At 42.7% G+C, this 19723-nt stretch overlaps 1 protein-coding gene across 1 annotated transcript; it reads left to right on the top strand.

Moving 5' to 3' along the window:
* Window positions 1-7864: 7864 nt before the first annotated feature.
* LOC121674631 (ovalbumin-related protein Y-like) lies at window positions 7865-12910 on the top strand. The gene is made up of 7 exons (XM_042049132.1): window positions 7865-8032; window positions 8672-8722; window positions 9335-9463; window positions 10232-10349; window positions 10586-10728; window positions 11064-11219; window positions 11993-12910. Exons 1-7 carry the CDS (start codon window positions 7865-7867, stop codon window positions 12392-12394), a joined length of 1167 nt encoding a protein of 388 aa, XP_041905066.1. The 3' UTR covers window positions 12395-12910.
* Window positions 12911-19723: the final 6813 nt, after the last annotated feature.

The raw sequence follows: 19723 nt of genomic DNA, 5'->3' as shown, positions 1-19723 counted from the left end.
ACCTCGAGTGCTGGGGGCAGTTTTGGGTGCCACAATATAAAAAAGACAATAGGCTATTGGGGAACATCCAAAGGGGGGCTGTGAGGATGCTAAAGGGCCTTGAGGGGAAGAAATACAAGGAGCAGCTGAGATCTTGGTTTGTTCAGCCTGGAGAAGAAGAGATTGAGGGGAGATCTCATTGCAGTCTACAGCTTCCTCACATGGGGAAGCAAAGGACCAGGAACTCATCTCCTCTCTGGTGGCTAGTAACAGGACCTGAGGGAATATCAGGAATTTGTATCAGGGTAGGCTTAGGCTAGATGCTAGGCAAAGGTTCTTCACACAGAGCATGTTTGGGCACTGGAACAGGCTTCCCAGGGAAGTGGTCATAGCACCACCCTGACAGAGTTCAAGAAGTGTTTGGACAATGATTTCGGGTACATGGTGTGATTCTTGGGGCTGTCGTGTGCAGGACGAGAAGATGAACTCCAATGATCCTGTTGGATCCCTTCCAACTCAGGACATTCCATGATTCTATGATTCTATTTCCATATTAATATATGTAGTGTGGCATGATAAAAGCAGATCTGTAGAGGAAAGAGGCTGGTGTTACCTGTCTGACATCCACATTATTTGAATATCATCAGGGTGTTTGTGATACAGACGCAGTTGTTTTTCAGTGGTAAAGACAGCTATTTCACCAAGTACTCTCTAATTCTTTTTCTTTAGGAATTAAAGCAGTGGTCTAAACTGTTCCAAGAGATGCAAAATTTCAACATCTCAAGGCTTGCCATAAGCAGTTTAATCACTTTCTGCATCTCTTGTAGCCAGAAGCAGTTGATCCATTCTGTTAAATTTAAAAGCCTGTACACTTCAACAATAAGAAGACTTCAAAATGGTTATATTTGAAAACTTTCCTTTCTATAATTATTAAACTGGATAGTGCTTAAAGTACAAAGATATGCCTCGGTGACCAGTGTCGTTTCCTGAACAACAGCAATGGTCAAAATGAAGGAATGGGAAAAAAGCAAAGGGGCCATGACACTCAGAGGCAAGTACAAAGCTTCCCCTTTCCCAAAAGAAAAGACAGGAGGCAGGAAAAAATGCAAATTCAGAAATACTGTACGAAACCTGTAACTTGCTTTAATACTTGCTTTTAATAATATTGAAATGCTCCACATTTTTTGCATGAAAAAAGGAAAAAATAAATATGCCTTGAAAACCTCCTTGTTGCTACTGGCATTTTTGTCACAGTCTTCCAGTGGGTTTTCTGAAGAACTGAGACCCTTTTTCTCTTACAGACTGCTGAGCAGTACCAGAAATAAGGCTTAGCAGGTAACAAGACAAAATCTGAAATCTTCTGCATCTGGTGGTACAAATTGCACCCCTCCAGAAAGCACAAAGAGATAATCTAAGGGTCTGCCACTGTGCGGCAACGTTTCTCTTCATACAGCATGGAAACAGTAGCCGCCTGTGAAATGTGCCATACACTCCCATCCCAAGTGCCTCATCCACACCACAGTACTTTCTTTGCACATTAATGTGCAATAACCCTGCTCTCTCCATCTCCCTTGAGACCTTCCTCTGAATATAACATACAAGCACAGAACAGCTGAGATTGGAAGCGACCTCTGCTGATTTTCTATTCCAAGCTACCCCTTCCAATCAATGCACAGCAGATACAGAAGATTGCTTGGGACCATATCCTTCTGTGTTTTGAATATTTTCAAGGATGGAAACTCCACAGCCTTTTTTGGGCAACCTGGATTTACCTCCCTATCCATAAGAAAGTGTATTTTCTTATGTTTAAATGTAATTTCTTCTATTTCAGGTTGTGTCCCTTCCTTCTTGCCTGTTCTCAGGAGAAAGTCTAGCTCCATCTTCTTTTTACCCTCCCATCCAGAAGGTTATGCATGTGGATAAGATCCCCCTGCACTTTCTCCTCTCCGCGGTAACAAGTGCCATGTCTCTGAGCTTCTCCTCTCATGACAGTTACCTCAATCCCTTCATTATCTTTGTGGTTCTTCTCTGGCCCTGCTCCAGTACATCCGCATCTCTTTAGTACTGGAAAGCCCAGAGCTAGACAGAGCATTCCACCTGCGGTCCTACCAGTGTTCAGCAGACAGGCAGGAAAACCTCCCTTTACTGGCTGGCAATGCTTTTCTACGGCATCCCCTTGTGCTCTTGACTTTCTTTGCTACAAGGACACATTGCTGACTCACGGTCAACTTGGTGTCTGCCAGGACTCCCAGTTCTTTTTTGCAAAGCCAACATGATGGCATGGACCCTTGTGCAGTGACATTTCTCCTTTTCTGCAGCAGTCTTTCCCTGCAGGAATAATGTCAAGAATCTCAGTAAGCTACTATTCAGAGGAGAGGAAGGCTTTGTGGAAGGATGTCTGTGTTGAAACAAACCAAGAGATTTATCCTATTTATCCTATTCTGTGCAAAAGAAAAATGCTATTTTTCCCAGGATCATGTGCTGAGATAAAGGACATGCTGGGCAGACTTCCAGTGAGTGATGGGAGGTAAAATAACTGGGCAATGTTAGTCACAGGCTGCCACAAGCAGGCTTCTCTGTGGGGAGGGATGCTGGTAACCAAGCTCCCACGCAGCCCAGCCAGTTAACTGCTGTGCCAGTGCCAGTGGCCACCCGTCGTGCCCTATGTGTATGCTGGGTGGAAGGACCCAGTTACCCTGCTGCCCCCTTAGGAGCCAGTGAGTAAGGCCATCCACAGCCTCACCCTGGCTGCTGGCTGATTCCATGGACTTGAGGGATGAATAAGGGACTTCACATGAGCTGTGGTGACTGATAAAGGGACAGCTGTGTGTGCTGGTCCAGAACCTGTATAGCTGCAGACCCTGGTTGTTCTGTGCACTGCTAAGCAGATGCAGTAAGGGTGATCCACTTGTGATCAAATCCCTCACAGGATCCTTCTGAAGTTGCCTTCACTGGAGAAATTTACTCTGCCAACACTGAGGTATGCACAGCCCTGTCACAGCCTGTGAGTGACCAAGGCAAGCAAAGATGCCCAACACTTCAGGATGGCATGGGGCTGCCAATGAAAGACATCAGGTGGGCTAAGAGCTCCGGTCTGAAGGAGCTTGCACAAGACCACTAAATTTTCTTCAGACTGAGGGAAGAACACAGTCCTACAGGACAGCTGAGAGAGGAACCATCATTGATAGCTGCAGCGCCAAGGTCTGCAATGGCAGCTAACTGAACAATCACTGGCACTCACTCTGAGCAAGACAAACATGAAACAATCAACATGCTCCTTCCCACTGACAAAAGAACAGCAGCATGGATGCGAACGAAATCTTGAGCTCTGCATGGGATGTTGTGATTGGATGAGAAGCTTTGGTCAGTGAGCTGACCTGGACTTCGTATCCTTTTGTAAAGGTTCAAGTGTCCAAGAGTCTGTTGGTTTAGGAACAGCACCACAATGAAATGCCTGGCAGAGGAAAGGGCAGCAGAGCCTTAGCTGACCTCTTTCTTGGGACAAGCATTGTCAAACAAGGGTATGTGGATAAACACATCATTTTGTGTTTGTGCTGCATTACACAGCTGTGCTGGACAGGGCATTCCATTATCTTTTATCCGAGGAAGCATTTCAACTGCAGGAAGGTTTGCTTAACCTCACTAGACTCCATGACAGGTCCACAGTGACCCCGTTGTCTAGGCACCACCTCTTATATTCTTACAATTCTGTGCTGATAGCTGATCATAATCAAGATTTTTACTTGTGGAATGATTTAGTTGCTTCTGCAACTTGCTTTACGCTAATCATACATTTGACCAATAAATAATAAAAATGCTAACAAAACTGGTAACCTGGGTTGTGCATTGACATGCTTCTCGAGCAGTGGACTGCCTCTTCTCTCCTGTAGAACCAAAACATTTCTTTCGTTAATGAATATATTCAACTCAGAAATATTTTACTAACAACATTAATGCTGTGAGTTGGCTGTGACAAAACAACTGTACCAACTCATGGGACATCTTTGTAGCTACCAATTTACAGGCTGTCTATGATGATAGAAATGTGATTCAGGTAGATGGTGCACAGGTGTTAAGGTGGCTCACATATGGTGAGTTGAAGCACACCACCAGACAGTTTGGTTGTCAAGGGAAAAGATTCAAGGCATATTTGAATGTTACAAGTGGCAGGGTAAAACATACTGGCTTCTCCTTTGCCTTCTGAGCTGTCAAGTATACTGCAATGGACCATGGCCATGAGTGTAGAAGCCTGTTTCAACAGAAACAAGGCAGTCTTCAGATGGAAAGGCAGAAGGAGTAGCAGCTGCAGGAACAGATTGCAGTCTAGGGAGCACTCCAGCTGTGTGGTTAAAGGTTCACCATACACCGGCACACGCACCCATTTGACCTGTTGTCCTCCAGCAAGGTAGGACCTTTTTCAGCTAAATGGGATTCACAACAGTGGTGACCAGTTTACACACTGCTCCTATGAGAGAATAGCTCATTCTCTTTGCAGTGATTCTCTCTGCAGTGATGAGCCACCCAAGCAGGTCAAAGTCTAAAGATCTTTCCTCAAAAGCACTGTTCCAGCCTAATAAAAGTTGTGTCAGACTGGCCTGGACCACACACTGTGCTGTGTGAAGTACCAGTGTGATTTAAGTGCACCAGTCCAGACCAAGCTCTTCACAGTTCCTATTGCATGAGCAACTTCAGCTGAATGGGACTGTGAAGGACTGTATTAGGGAGAAAAGTAGGGATGATTCAGAGGCTTTCCTCTTGCACAGACAACTAAAAGGGTTAAAAAGTCCAACCCTACTCTCCTGAGGCATAATTTGTTCTAGACAATTTCAGAGCCATTTTGTGTATTGACTTTGGATTTCTGTTTTTAAATTACATGGCATTTAAGAGGTCAAAGCAGTTTCTTTTATTGTCTGTCCATTCTTTTATTTCAAATGAATTATGCAACTGGTTTCTGCTTGCTATTGTATATTATGACTGTCTTGCAGACCATGAATGTTTCTTCAGCTGGTTTGTTCAGCTGATGTGCCATGAAGTTGCCTGTGGAAGAATGTAAGAATAGTAAGAATGGTCTTGTAAGAATGGTCTCTGTATGTACAAAAGGCACATTTTGAACTTAGCATGTGGTGCTGTGACCTGTGGAAAAGAACAGCACACCTTAAACTACCCTTCAAAATTAAAGTGGCGACTTCAAATCCTTTCCTGGTAGCATCTGTCTTGGATCTAAATATCCTGATGCCTGAATTAAAAATTGTCTTTTTTATTTTCTCAACCTCTCTTCCCCCAACACATTTTTATTTAGCTCTGTAATTCTTCTCTATATAGATGCTCTGAAATTGCTTTTGAAATTAATTTGTATTCCCAAAATATGCTCACTGAGGGTTTTGTTCCACTGATGTGCTGCACAGACTGTGACTATGTCTGAAAGACACAGATTGCTCTGTAGATTACTCTGGAATGAAAAACTGCTTTGTGAAACACCGTGTCTGAGGTCTCTTACAAAACAGCAAAGGATACCAGGCAAATACATATAATTTCTTGCAGAAAAATCGACTTCGATTTTATTAAATTTGCCAACAAAGATTGAAAGGATATGCTTTTTCATACGTTCCTTGGTAGCAAATTTTCTCCATTTCTTAGGAAGAGCTAGGGATTCTGGTGGGAAGAAAGACAATGGGACTACTGGTAGTCCAGCCAACAATGGGAGAAAAGTTGCAATAAATACAGTCCAGCATATGCTGATTTTACCAAAATTTGCGAGTTCACAGAATGATGGCTCTGAGATGGACCTGGCCTGTCACTACTCAAGACAGAAGAGCATTAAGGAAAATAGCACAAAATTCCTTACAGATATTCTGCAATACTGAATTCCTCACCATTTTTTAAAATTTCGTTTTCACAAGTTATGTTACAATATTTGCTGCCATAACCAAATGGTACTTACTATTCAAGTTCCAATGAATAGATTTTATCATTATTTTTTCTTCAGTCATTTCAATGTGCTCTTGTCTTTTCTGCAAGGTGTCATGTGCTGTGATGAATAAATCTTCCTTGTAGGAAACTTTAGGCTAAAAACCTTTCATTCAGGCTTTTTTTTTTTTGTTTCAAAGAATGGACTCTTTCCAAGTAAAAGTGCATGTCTGACATTGGGCTCCATCCATCACTTTATTGGATTAACACAGAACAAGCAGCACGGGGCGTGCCACAAAATAACACAAGATATATTTCAAGGGGTTCGTCAAGTCTGCCCCAAGTACAGCTGAGAAGCTGTGCTATACCTTCCCAGGTGAATCTGATAAGGTAAGAATTTATTTCAATTATGATTTAAGTTCCAATCTGCAAGGTAAAAAACAATTATCTTTTACGTTACTTGAAATTGTATTGATGTAACCTCATGTTTATGGCCTTCAATATCAGTTGAAGAAACCAATTAACAAAGGAATCCTTCTGCAGAAACCTTACCTCGACAAGGTAGAGGCCTTGTCAAGTCTCTAAGGGGGGGGATGATGCCTTAGGTTTTAACCTTTTATATTTTTCAAATCCTGTACTGCCTAGTGTGTAACTCTGAAGTTTCTTGTGGCCTGTTAGCTGCTGTTCTCTCATGCTAGTTAGACGTAACAAGCCACTCTAGGTTTGCTCTCCAAGGACACCCAGATTGTCCTAGGCCCAAAATGTGTAAGAGGAGGGCAAACTTTAGGTAGCTACATCATTAACTGAAGTTTTAATTGGAGAATTAACCCTGATATGCAAATGAACCAAACTTATAAAAGTGTGAAGAACTCGTGACTCCGGGTCCATCTTGGCAGTAGCCTCTGGACTCTCCAGGGTGTTTGTTTGAAGGCCCTTCAAAGAAATACCTACCTTTATTCCCTTATTCTTGTCTAGTCTCTGTTTTTAGGTGGCCACTTCAGGCATCATAGCTTTGCATGTGTCTTCTGTATTATTTTACTATTTCACAGTCTGCCATGCATAAAGCCAAAGTATTTGTCTTTATGAACTATAGTTTTGTTTACTAACTCTTCCACACTGAACAGCTGGTGATAAGTTACAACAGACTTTCTTCCTTCTTCCTCTATCGCTTTAATTTTTCATTTAGTATTAAAAGACAAAATTGAATTTGTTTAAATTCCAGGGGTTATGTAAGATATTCTCTGAATGAAATCAAGGAGTGCAGAATGTTCAAATGACCTCATCATTCTACAGCTCTGTGTTATCTTTAATAGTTACGTCTTCAAAAATAAACAACAACAACAAAACTCCCAAGCATTTGCTTCATGAATCTGTTTCTTCACCAAGAACATAAATGGAGCTTAAAGCCTAAAGTATAGTAGTAAGCAGAATAGGTTAATAATAAAAAATCTACCTCATATTACCTATATAAGCAGTTCAATTTAGAGAGAGAATGAGCATCCATTCTATCAGGGGAACAGTTAGATGCATTGTTGTTCAAATTATCCCACATTAAGAGATGATTGTCACATTAATATGTCGATTCCATAGGTACTATGATACATATGACAGAGTACCCTGGATTTTGTTCCCTAACAGCTACAGAGGGAAAAAAATTGCTTGAAGATCTGCAAGACCTTAAGTTATAAGTGGTATAAACACTATACTGTTTCATTAGACTTTGAAGTACTGTATTTTATAGCATGTGTTTTCTTTCACCAGCCTAAGCACAGATGGCAGATGTCCAGCACTTTGATTGCTCATGAATCCAAAAGCATGTCCGCCTTTTAAATCCACACCACTGGATTCTGTTTGCTGAAAATACCCTGTGCACTAAGTTTAGGGTCCATGTGCACTGACTTTTTTGCATTACAATTGACCTATTTCAGCACAGTAAGTCAGACTCTTTCTTTTTCCTTCAGACACCAGGGATTTCACGATGGGCTCCATCAGTGCAGCAAATGCAGAATTTTGTTTTGATGTATTTAAAGAGGTGAAATTTCACCGCAGCAATGACAATGTGCTCTTTTCCTCCCTGAGCATGCTTTCAACCCTGGCCCTGGTGTATATGGGAGCAAGGGGTAAGACTCAATCCCAGATGGAGAAGGTAAGTTATTTACGTGGGTGTAAAGTGACCTCTATTTCTGCTACTTGTAAAATCCCTGAAAAATATTATCCACTGATGAGGTTCTCACCTGTTTTAATGCACAAGAACTAAGCCAAAGTCACAAAATGGAGAACTGAATCCAGAGTTATATATAGAAAATAATAACAAATAAGTGTATCTTTTCAATATAACAGGCAGTTGACTTAAACATAAAAAACAAAAACCTCAGGGACCATAGCAAAATAGATTACCAGTCAGGCAATTTTATTTTATGATTTTTAAATTCTGACAGGTTCCAAATAATGTAAGCAGATTTTCTTTTTTTAATATATAAAGAAGATAAATCCCAGAAACACAGGAAGACAAAGTATTTTTAGCAATACATAAAATGTAATTCAATTAATTTCTAGACATTCACTAGAAAAAAAGTCATCTAAGCGAAGAGTGGTATTTACAGTTTCCAAGCAGATCACAGAGGGCATAGACCAGTTGCAAGCTCACCTGTATCTATTTCCTCAGTTAGCATAATTTTTTTTTCCTGAGTCAACAATTTTATCTCAAGCAATGTGTGTAAATCTTGAATTCACATTATTTTTTGGTCATGCTTCTCATTTCTACCACTGATATTGTCTCTTGCAGGTTCTTCACTTTGATAATGTTACAGGAGATGGAGACATTACTGACTCCCAGGTAGAGAAATAACTTAATCTTCCTTTTTGTCTTATTTTCTCCTCAGAGCAAAAGTAGAACTGTTCTGCCTCTCCTTCTGGCAGTTTCAGACCCTGACAAAAACTATGGTAATGACTTCAAACCGAGAGGATCTGTGGAGAGAGGGAAGGAGGGCGTAATTCACCTGTTTTTTAACAAACAGGAAGACAGCAGGTTGCTTTTTTTTTTTCAGCAGAATAAGTAATGGCATGGGGAGAATGCTTTGGGCACCAGGGTGCCTTCCCGGGCAAGTGCTGCTGGGGGATGGACTGTGAGCAGGGCTCAGCACCCTGAGCCAGGGTACAGCAGTTTGATTTTCAGCTGGGCAGGAAGATGCTGAGCAGAGAAGACTCCAGAAGTCTCAGTGACAGGAACACCACAAATCTTATAAAAAGCACATTTCAGGGGGCTTGTCTTGACAAGGATGAACGTGCCAGTTCAATGCACCACCACCACCACAGCACCAGCTGTCCCAAAGGTGACAGTGTGTGGAGGAAGACTGCCCTGTAGCATGACTCTTAACTGAAAGGAACAATACTTTGGGATCTTATTTCCTTATGCAATCTGTCTTCTTTTTCCATGTCATCACCTCAGTGTGGCACTGTTGAGTACATCCACAAATCATTCAAGGACCTTCTCTCAGACATCAGGAGGCAAAATGCTACTTACTCACTCAGGATTGCTGACAGGCTCTATATTGACAAAACATACCCTATTCTTCAGGTGAGTTACATTGTGAACTGACTTCCATGAGATTTCCTGTCAATCCCCTATGACTCTGCCCTAGAGATGCACCACCAACAGTAGCCCACTCTGTTGGTGAAGAGGTGGTTGTGGGCCATGAGGAGAACTGGTACAGAATGAGTTTGGACCTTTCTGTGACTGTTAAGTGAAGGCAAAAGGTATAATGGCATAAAATATACCTATGTTACAAATCACGGGGAGTAATCAAGATTGCTGTTAATTTACTAGAAAAATGGCTTTTAATGAAAAATATAACTTTTAAGGGAAATTTAATACATTTTATTACTTGAAATAATGGAGACTGCAATTGTCAAATTTGGATTTTTTCAAAGCCAAATACGAAATCTTCCCAGTGAAAGGAAGCTTTGCTTTTGAAATCTAAGAATGTGAGAACACAGTATTCAAAATAAAGTGAGGAAGGGAAGGAGACAAACATTGTCTGTCCTTAGAAACGTGTTAAACTGAAACTGTTCTAGTAAAACAAAGAAAATATATCAAAATTTTAACTTAGAACCCTGTGTCATCAAAAAGTGCCAGACCTATATATGTGAAGCAGTCTTTCTTGTACAGCTTTAAGATTCAGTTACGGGAAGATAGCTGTGGCTGACATCTTCAGTGTCTGACACGTTCAAACCCAGGACGTCGCTGTTCTTTAAACCATTCTGCTTTATTTCATAATCTTGTGTTACACATCCATATAATTCCAAGTTCTCATCAGTCTGACAACTGTAACCCTTCTTCTTATAGGAATACATAAAGTGTGCAAAGAAATTCTACAAAGCAGAACTGGAAGAAGCTGACTTCAAAACAGCTGCAGAGGAAGCAAGACAGCTCATTAATTCCTGGGTGGAAAAAGAGACAAATGGTAAGGACTAAAAAATGGGTAGCAGGTATTTTCCCTCACCTACCATAAACTATATCCTTGTCTCCCTCTCCTCATAATCTCTAGAAAAGGTGGGTCAAGCAAGAGCAGGTTGCTTATTGCTATGAAAACAAAACTCCACAAAGCAGGAACCCCCACCCTCACCCCCACATCGCAGATATTTGTGCACACCAGAGGAGCTGTATCTTACCCCTCTCTGCCCTGTCTCTTTCTTGAAGGACGGATCCAAGACTTCCTTGTGTCAGACTCTGTTGGTCTGGATACTGCACTGGTCTTTGTGAATGCCATTTACTTTAAAGGGATATGGAAAACTGCATTTAAAGAAGAACACACTCGGGAAGAGCCTTTCAATGTGACAGAGGTAGGAGGGCACAGACACGCTTCTGGCCAGGGCAGCTGTTGGCTCACACAGGCAGCAGTCTGGGTGTTACAAATACATGTCACAGGTTGGGTGATTAGCTGAGTCCCTCATTGTCAGTGCCTGGGCCTAAACCCAAGTAGTGTTCGCAAGATCTGTGTCTGACCAGGCTTCCAGGGCACACAAGTAGGCAAGAGAGGAAAATGGAGACACAGGTCTTCTCCAAAGGCAACGTGATTGAAGATTGAGTCCTGTCCTTTCACAGGCCTTGTACATTTGTCTGACCAAAGGAAAGAATTGCTCCCACATGACATCATCTCACATTTCTGATTTTGCAGCAAGAGAGCAGACCCGTGCAAATGATGTGTCAGAACGGCACCTTCAAAGTGGCAAGAGTGGCTGAAGAGAAAATTAAGATCCTGGAGCTTCCATATGCCAGTGGAGAGCTGAGCCTGTTGGTGCTGCTGCCTGATGACATCTCTGGCCTGGAGCAGGTATGGCCCTGGCAGGGCAAGCAGAAGATTTATGACTTCAGTGGAGCTTGGCTGCTGTCAGACCTTTTGCTGACCATTGACATCCCAGCTGCCCACACCATGGCTGTGCTGGGCAGGCAGGGGAGCACAAAATCTGCCCAGGTGCTTCCAGGTGCTCAGGCAGAGCCTCTTAGGAGAGTCCTGAACTCAGTTTTATAAGATGAAGGTAAAGCAGTGTAGGGCTGCTGCAGCCCTGCAGAAGAGGATGTTGCTATATGCACCAGTATCCATCAGGTATTAGACGAGGTAGCAAGATTTTTACCACTCTGAGCAATTTCAAATGTTTACTAAAGAAAAAAAAAATTATCCTAGGGGAAATAAAAAAGGAAAGTGATGAAGAAAGCATTCCAAGAGCTGACTAAAAGGAAAATGAGAAAAGTAACATTAGAAAGGAATAAAGTTGAGGAAAGGGATCAATAAAATATCTTCCAAGGGAAACAGTTCTAGGGCCCATATTTTTTGATGTTTTCAAAACTGTATTTTTACAAAAAAAAGATTTGATCTGATGAAGAAATTTCCAGAAGAAAAAGGTTTGAGGAACTTCCTCAAGACAGTTGAGATACTCTCTGTAGTCAGGAGGAAGCATACAGGATAAACAAATGCATTTAAGTATATGTATCAGTTCTATTATGGACACAAAGTAAATGGAAAACAACTGTAACAGGTGGTAAACACAGCTTTTAAGGCCATAGAACTTTTGTCTCAGACATTTCATTCCCTATCTCTCTTTGCAGCTTGAGAACAAAATCAGTTACGAAAGACTCAGGGAGTGGACCAGTTCCAAGGTGATGGAAAAGAAGAGAGTGAAAGTGTACCTCCCACGCATGAAGATTGAAGAGAAATATAACCTCACATCTGTCTTAACATCCTTGGGTATGACCGACCTGTTCAGCCCCTCGGCCAATCTCTCTGGCATCTCTTCAGCAGAGAGCCTGAGGATATCTGAGGCCATCCATGAAGCGTACCTGGAAGTCACTGAAGAGGGCACTGAGGCAGGTGGCTCAGAGGTTGTGACTGGAGACATCCAACACTCTTCGGAGTTTGAAGAGTTTAGGGCTGACCACCCATTCCTTTTCTTGATCAAACACAATCCTAGCGACATGATCCTTTTCTTTGGTAGATATTGTTCTCCGTAAAGAGAAAAGGGCTGGAAATAATGCTTATGTTCCCCTCAGAAACAGACCCCCTTTACTCTAGTATTGTAGTATAATCTTATCTCTTCACAGTCTCTAAGTAGAAAGCCTTCAATATCTAGGGAGATATTCCTGAAGAAGTATGTGACTTTTCAGATCTTTGGGTGCAGATATTTCTGCTTACACAAGTTGTACTCAGGACTTATATCCAGGAATAAATGAGAATTTCAAGAAGAAGCTTAGAAGTATCTTCCATTGTGATTGAATAACTTAAGATTCAGGACCAGTGTTTCGATTTTTGTGAGAAATTCTGACACTGATATTGAGAGTCTGGTTTTTCTATAGGAGTTCTCTGAAATAAACACAGCTTGCAGAATAATCCTGTTCATTTGTTGAACCTGTTATGCTACCATCCTTGAATTGATGCCTGGACAACTTGAAGATGAAATTCTTAATTTCAGCAAATCATTCTTCTTTGAGTAATGCATTTGTGCTTCTTTTTGCTGCACATACTGTAAGGCTAAGGTCTCTTGTTCTGAGGGGGCATACAGAAAGTTTACCGTTTCCTCTTAAATCATCATCTCCAAACACAACACCTTCCTGACTGATACAATTTCCCATCTTCATTCCCATGACATGTCATTGATTTTGTGAATGTCAATTGTTGGTCCTTCTATTTATTCTAATAAAAGCATTGCAAACTAAACATGTCCCTACCTGTTCTGGGTTACTGCACCACACAATCAAAATACATGATATAGTGGGTCATGATTATTGACAGAAGGGGTCTAGGATTTAGAAGGATTTAGAAGGATTTAGAAGACTAGGATTTAGATCCTATTTTCAAAACCAGAATGTACCCATATATGAAGTCATTAAAGAACTTCTCTTTTTTTTTTCTAAAATTCTGAGTTTAAGCAAAGTAAGCCCTACAGCTCCTATTTCTACCTTGAGCTTATCTCCATATGACATACCAAATAACTCAGTTTTTTTAAATCTGCTATTGTATTTCCAAATAGTTTTAAAAGATTTCCTCTTATTGCCGTCAGTAAATATATTGAGGTGATGCCTAAGAGATACAACTTCAAGAACGTGAGAAAAGTCTTTTTCTTAAAAGGTGGACAGCTTCAGCTGTCTAATACTCACAAGAAACGTGTGAGGAAATCTTTGTTACTTCCTTTTGGTAACATAATCCCCTAGAGATATTATTTGTTATTTCACAGTCTTTAGGGGGAAGGTTCTTCAGGTTGCAGGTTATCCAATGGAAAGACCTAGCAGTGTTAATCACTGACTTAAGCAGTCTTCCTTCTACTGGCATATGTGTGCAGAACTGCAAATCACAGTACTTAAAAAGTGTTTAAAAAAGGGAGACACTTGGCATTATTTGGAGCTGTCTCAAACATTTTCAAAGTAAGTATTAAATATTACTTGAAATGATGATGCTGACTACAGGGAAACACATCTTCTTGGCTGCTATGAGGCCTATGGGAGAACGGCAAATACTGGTCTTCCCAAGAGAGTTACAAGGGATCAGGTATGGTTAACACAAGTATTCAAGCAAAGAAGTATTTCTATATATATACGCAATTTCAATTTACTGTGCATATCATGTTCTGCTTCCCTTATAGTCTAAAACAGTAAACAGAGTTTTGCTACAACTAAAACAAAAAAGAAAAAGGCAGGATTGACTAAATACTGTTCTAAGGAGCAGAAGGTGAAAGTTTGTAAACAATTATAAATCTGTTATTAAACTGAAACAAGCATATCTGTCACTTTGCACTTTCTAGGTACAATGAAAATAAAATTAGTATTTATTATATGATATAACATGAATATAAAAATAACTATTCTCTTGTTTAATTGTTCCTTTGTTTGATGATTATTTTAAAGAAAAGAAATTGAGAAAATCAATGGTAATGAAATAAAATGAATGAAATGGTATTTGGTTTCCTAAAACTACACATGAGAGAGGCCCATCGAGCGTCCTCACTGTGAAACAGAGCTATTTGGCTCATTTTACATGGGGCCGTTAGGTGTCACTAGGGATACAAAATGATGTCTCAAGTCTTCTGACAGACAGACATCTGTTGAAAACTAGGTTTGGGAGCTTAATGTAAATTTCAATTTTGTTCTTAATTTTTGGGTAAGAAGATGATTATGATCAATATACTGAAAATGTAGACCAATGGCACCGTGCCTGGAACCCAGTAATTTTTGAAGAAAAGGACAGAAATATTATTTGGTGAAAGATTAGAGGCATTTTAGGATGTCTCTGTCCTGGATAAAAAAATACCTCAGTCAAGCACTGGAGTAGGGATAGAGCTATTTGGTTTATGAAAGAGAAAACATCCTCCAAAGAGGCTAAAATGAGAGGTAAAAGTGCAGATTCAGCAAGGCTGAAAAAGATCCCTGTATCAATGGCTGAGCCCAGTACTGTGCTTGTGCATTGCTGGTCTGGGCCAGCAGGAACTGCTGCAAAGGCACTGCCAGGGTTTGTGTGGCTGCTGCAGCTCCCATGGGAAGCAATTCTGGAAAGAGCAGCATGGAGGGTGTTACAAAAGGATGAAGGAAGAGCAGCTGTGTGGAGAGCAAACACTGCCTGCTGTTTCCCAGCTCTGAAGTCCAGCAAGAGTTCAATAACATGAATCCCAGATCCCACAAAGCTCCCACAAAGTCTAGGTATTGTCCTATAGTTCTTTTTATTCCCTGGCAGCATCACTGAAGTTGGTATGTCAATAAACTGCCACCTGTCCGTTTGCTACGCTCCATTTTCACGATGTGCCATGTTGTTCTGGATTTACTGTACTGCCAGGGGTCTGTGGAGCAAAAACAGATACGTGCACAGGACAGCATTTGAAATGCTGTGTGAACTAAGTGTGCCTTTCCTTCTCATGTCATTTGGGAAAGGGTTGGAGAAGACTTATCTTCCCTGCCCTTTGGGGAATATAATTTTCTAAGACCATTCCACATCCCTCTGCATCTATGACTTCCGAGAGAGGCCTACCTTCTCGTAAGCAAACCAAACCCATGGTTGAAGGCACAAGATTTAGCAGGCATTATGCTGTAACCACAGTCACTAGAGGAAGTGCAGAGAACCTCCTGGACTCCATGGCAAAGCTGTCCTGGGTTCCCAAATGGTATTTGAGAAAGCACAGCATGCTGAATCAAACTGAAAGCTACATGTCTGCTAGAAAGGCTTTGACACAGAGCAGGGCTTTCTGTTTCTTGTGGCTAGTGAGCTAAGATTTATCAATATGGAAAAGGGACAGCAGAGAGGGGATTGTCAAAGAGCAGCAAGGGTGGGGCTGCTTGGCAAGGAAAGGGGATCCAGGGCAGGAGGTGACAAAAAATCAGAAAGGCAGGGGCTTTCTCCATAAGATATCGAATGCTGCAGTTCCCTACACTGCTGCTACAGTCCAGTGATTCCCAAACAAACCTGTGGTGATGAGGTAGGTCAAATATCAAGCCTACAGGTTAAATCCATAAATCAGAGTCTGTAGTGTTCCTGACCAGAACGTTATTGTACATCGAGGAGTTAGTGCCCACATAAAAATGGATCGGATCAGGCTGATCAGTGTGTGCAGTTTTGTGCTAAGTTATGCTGCACATACTTCTCGGTATCCAGGCAGAAGTTCAGCACTATACAGTGCTGAACATACCATGTGGCTGTGGGCTAAGCTTCACCTGCTAATCATAATGGAGAACCTCACAGATGATGCTACCGGCGTATCCTTGTCTTTATCTTGAAGTGAAGCAGCATTTTTCTGTATAAGTGTACTTTCATTCATCAGTAGAAATGATAAACAGAACCTACCTATAAAAGTGTAAAGATCACACCACCAGGGAACCTCTGCATGCATGGGATATGCACAGTGTGCTGCTCCCTGAATAAAGATCCATCCAATGCTGCACTGCTTGGGGATCTGACCACTGGAAGGGACATGAATTTGTCTATGCTATCTCCTTTTCCCCTCTCATGTCATTTCCAATAAAATACAGTTTAATAATTTCCTTTCTAGTGAGTTTTTTCTAATAATTTCTAGTGTCCAAAATGAACACTTGGAATGGTGAGTTACAGTGTCCATCTCAGTGAGGTTCATGGCCAGGCACAGACATGCAGCACAGCAAGGACAAGAGACTCACAATCAAGAGACTCAGTTTAAATTCTTCTCTTGAATGAGGAGGATTTAGACCCCCGTGGAGGACAGATTTGACACAAACAGTGCTCTAATTCAAGGCTTGGCAGCAGCTTCAGATGTGCCTGAGCCCATGTAGTCAAACTTGTAGGGGAGGGATGAATGTTCTCCAGAACAGAGGTTTCTGAAGTCCTGAGTGTTACAGAGGCAACGACAGAGGTTGGCTATTTGGTATATCTTCTAACACAGGAACTTAATGGTATTAAAAGAGGTTAGTAGAAAGCAGTTAAAAGAACATCAACACATAGAGGTAGCTGACAAGAGGTAGCTGACAACAAACAGCTGAATGATGGAACTCATGATCAAAGAATGCTGGAGATGATAAAATTTTTCATGATTTTAAAGGGAGACTGAACAAAACCAGGGAAGAGAAATCCATTGAGACGAAATAAATATACAGAAAATACTACCAGCTATTTGAGTTCCAGGACTGACAACAGCCAGTGTTAGGACCCTGAGAGCACAACCATCTTCGGCAGAAGATTTCCCCAACACCCTCTGCAAATGGGTCTGGAGCCTGTATTGGGCACTGGCACCATTTGAGAAAGGAGGACATGAACTGTCCTTGGCCAGTTGCAGCAGACCCTGTAATGAATGACAAAAACTCACTGTATGCCAAATCTCCAGTTAGAGGAGAGCATACAGCACCTCTGCTCGAGTGTAATTAAGGAAGAGTGGACAGAGAAATGGGACAGATGTGTTTGGAGAAACAAAAGAGAGAAGACGTGGATATTATTAAGAAGGGGATGTTACTAAGAGCACAGCTGAAGGCACACTCTTGGGAGTCACCTCTGGGGCACTGCAGCCACAGGCAGCTCAGGCTGGGGCAGTGACACGCCAGAGGGACTGCAGCCTGCTGGTCACTTATGCTAAAGCAAGGACATCCCTGTGGAACTACAGCCCCTGAAGCAGACTAAAGAACAGGATAAAAGTGAGCAGCAACAGCTGCCAGAAATAGAGTCATACACCAACCCTGACCTCTTCCATTATCTCCTGCTTCATCAGAGGGACTGGGGAGCACTGAGTGTAACAAGGAAGCCGAAACTAGTAAGCATAGCTTGTTACATTGGTTTTGTCAATACTCAAATCAACAACAAAAATTTTATGTTAATCAGCAAGAAATTAGGTGAAACTCCCCAGGTCAAGGCTGTTGCCCATGACAGAAGCCTGTTTCAGCCTAGACATAGCACTGAAGTACACTGTAAGTTCCTGTCTCCGGTTCTGCCTCCTGACAGACCTCAGACCCAAGCCTCAACTCCAGGCCCATCTCTTTTGCTCATAAGTGTATGACAGAGCTCTGAGTGCACTAATGAATTTTTAATAGTCCTGCTCAGCCATACCTGGAGCCTCCCCCACACCTGTGACTGCAGGAGCTCTAAGCTATGTGCTGGACTTTCAGTTCCCCTCTGTATTACATCAGAGGTGTGTGAGTCTGCAGATCAAACACAGCTGTGCCCACTCCTGGCCAAGGACTCCTAGAGTGACCTTGGCCCTGCCCTGTGATCACTGGACCCAGACCTACCTCTCCTGTATGAATTGGCTTTGTAGTCAATGTTTTCTTTGCACCTGCCTCATAGCCATGACATTGCCTTATGATCTGGAGTGCCCGTGATCTCTGGGCCTGCTCTGCTCAGCTGCTGAGCCCTGGCTGGTGAGGCTCCTGCACTGCCAGCTGTGGCATCCCCCTTGACTCCTGGTTCGGTCCTCCTTGGGAAAAGCTGGCCCTTGCCGCCCCCTGACAGTGAGCTCAGTCCTCCCTGAGCTCTTTGCCAAGCACTGAGGAGCCTGGGTCTCCAGTCACACAGGGCCTTGTCCTCACAAACCTTCCTGATCTCCACAAAGCACTCACTCATTACTCAGGGCCAGGCTCCTGAGTGAACCGTCTTCCACCCAGCCAGACCATCCTTCCTGGCTTTCTCCTGACAGCCTCTGGGGCCTGTTGGGGTGGCCTGACCACCTCACTCAGTTCCCTACCTCTTGTGCCGTGTCCGTTTCCTATCCACTGTTCCTGTCTCTACGTCCCCTGAGACAGCCCACTAACAGCCCTCAGCCAGTGTGTCCCTCTAAAGTGAGTCCCTGCCAAGTGCAGGTCTCCCTATGGAGCAAGAGCACACTGTCCTCAGAGGGGAGGCTGCTGGTCTGAGCCCTGAAGGCACTAGAAGCCCTCAGTGGCCCTGATCTTCCATGGGACCTGTCCCACCTGCCCAGAGCCCAGGACCTCATATGAACCCCCAAGGGGCCATCAGCCCCTGCCCCAGTGGCACCACATCAGGGGCTGTTCTCCTGTTCCTGCCTGGCCGTGAGACTTCTTGAGACCAACTTGTGCACTGATTTCCTGGCTTGAACTTGAGCCTACTCTGTCACCATTGACCTGCCTGGTAGTCACTGGATCTGATTGCAGCCCTCACTTGTGGAGAGACTTCCCAGCTCGATTTTGGACATGCCCTGTCACTATATTGGCTCATGTTCTGAAGGCTTGGTTGGACCTGTCACCCTTTCAGGGTCTGTCCTTTTCTCTTGCTCAGGTGCTTGCTGGGACCTGCTCAGTGAGCCTCCCATTCCACAGGGAGCAAACTCTCATTGCTCCCTAACCCTAGGCTCTGTAGATGCACCATGACCCTGGTTCTTCTCACAGCTGTGTCCATGGCTGTTGATGGACACTGTGACATTTGGTTCCATTTCCCTGTGGTCAGATATTGTGCTGTGGCATCTAACAGTGAGGGCACTGCCCTCCCTGGGGGCTGACTCTTGGCTCAGCTCACTGTCCTCATGGAGCAGCCCTGCTCCTGCTGCTTCTGGCAGTACAGCCAACTTTCCACCCAAAATATTGCCTGCTTATTCAGACTATAGCTCTCCAATGTGACTACAAGGATATTCTAGGAGATCATCCTGAAGGTCCTACTGAAGTCAGGTGTACAATATCCTCTGCACTCCCTTTGTTTATAGAACAAGCTGCCCATCCTAGAGGCCAATAATGTTGGTTAGGAGAGATTTGTCCTTGGTAAATCTGTGCTGGCTTTCCCCATCATTTTTTATTCCTTCGCATGTCTCAAAATGTTCTCAGGAGGCTTTGCTTGGAAGCCTTCTGCAGGGATTTGAAGTCAAATACAATTGTACACCAGGGTGTTAGCGACCC

Source organism: Corvus kubaryi, unplaced genomic scaffold (genome assembly GCF_017639235.1).
Source record: "Corvus kubaryi isolate FWS band 111438036 unplaced genomic scaffold, C.kubaryi_AGA036_p1.0 69, whole genome shotgun sequence".
In the NCBI taxonomy this organism is placed as follows: domain Eukaryota; kingdom Metazoa; phylum Chordata; class Aves; order Passeriformes; family Corvidae; genus Corvus; species Corvus kubaryi.
The sequence above is the reverse complement of the archived record's forward strand: the minus strand, read 5'-3'. Positions and strand labels throughout refer to the sequence as shown.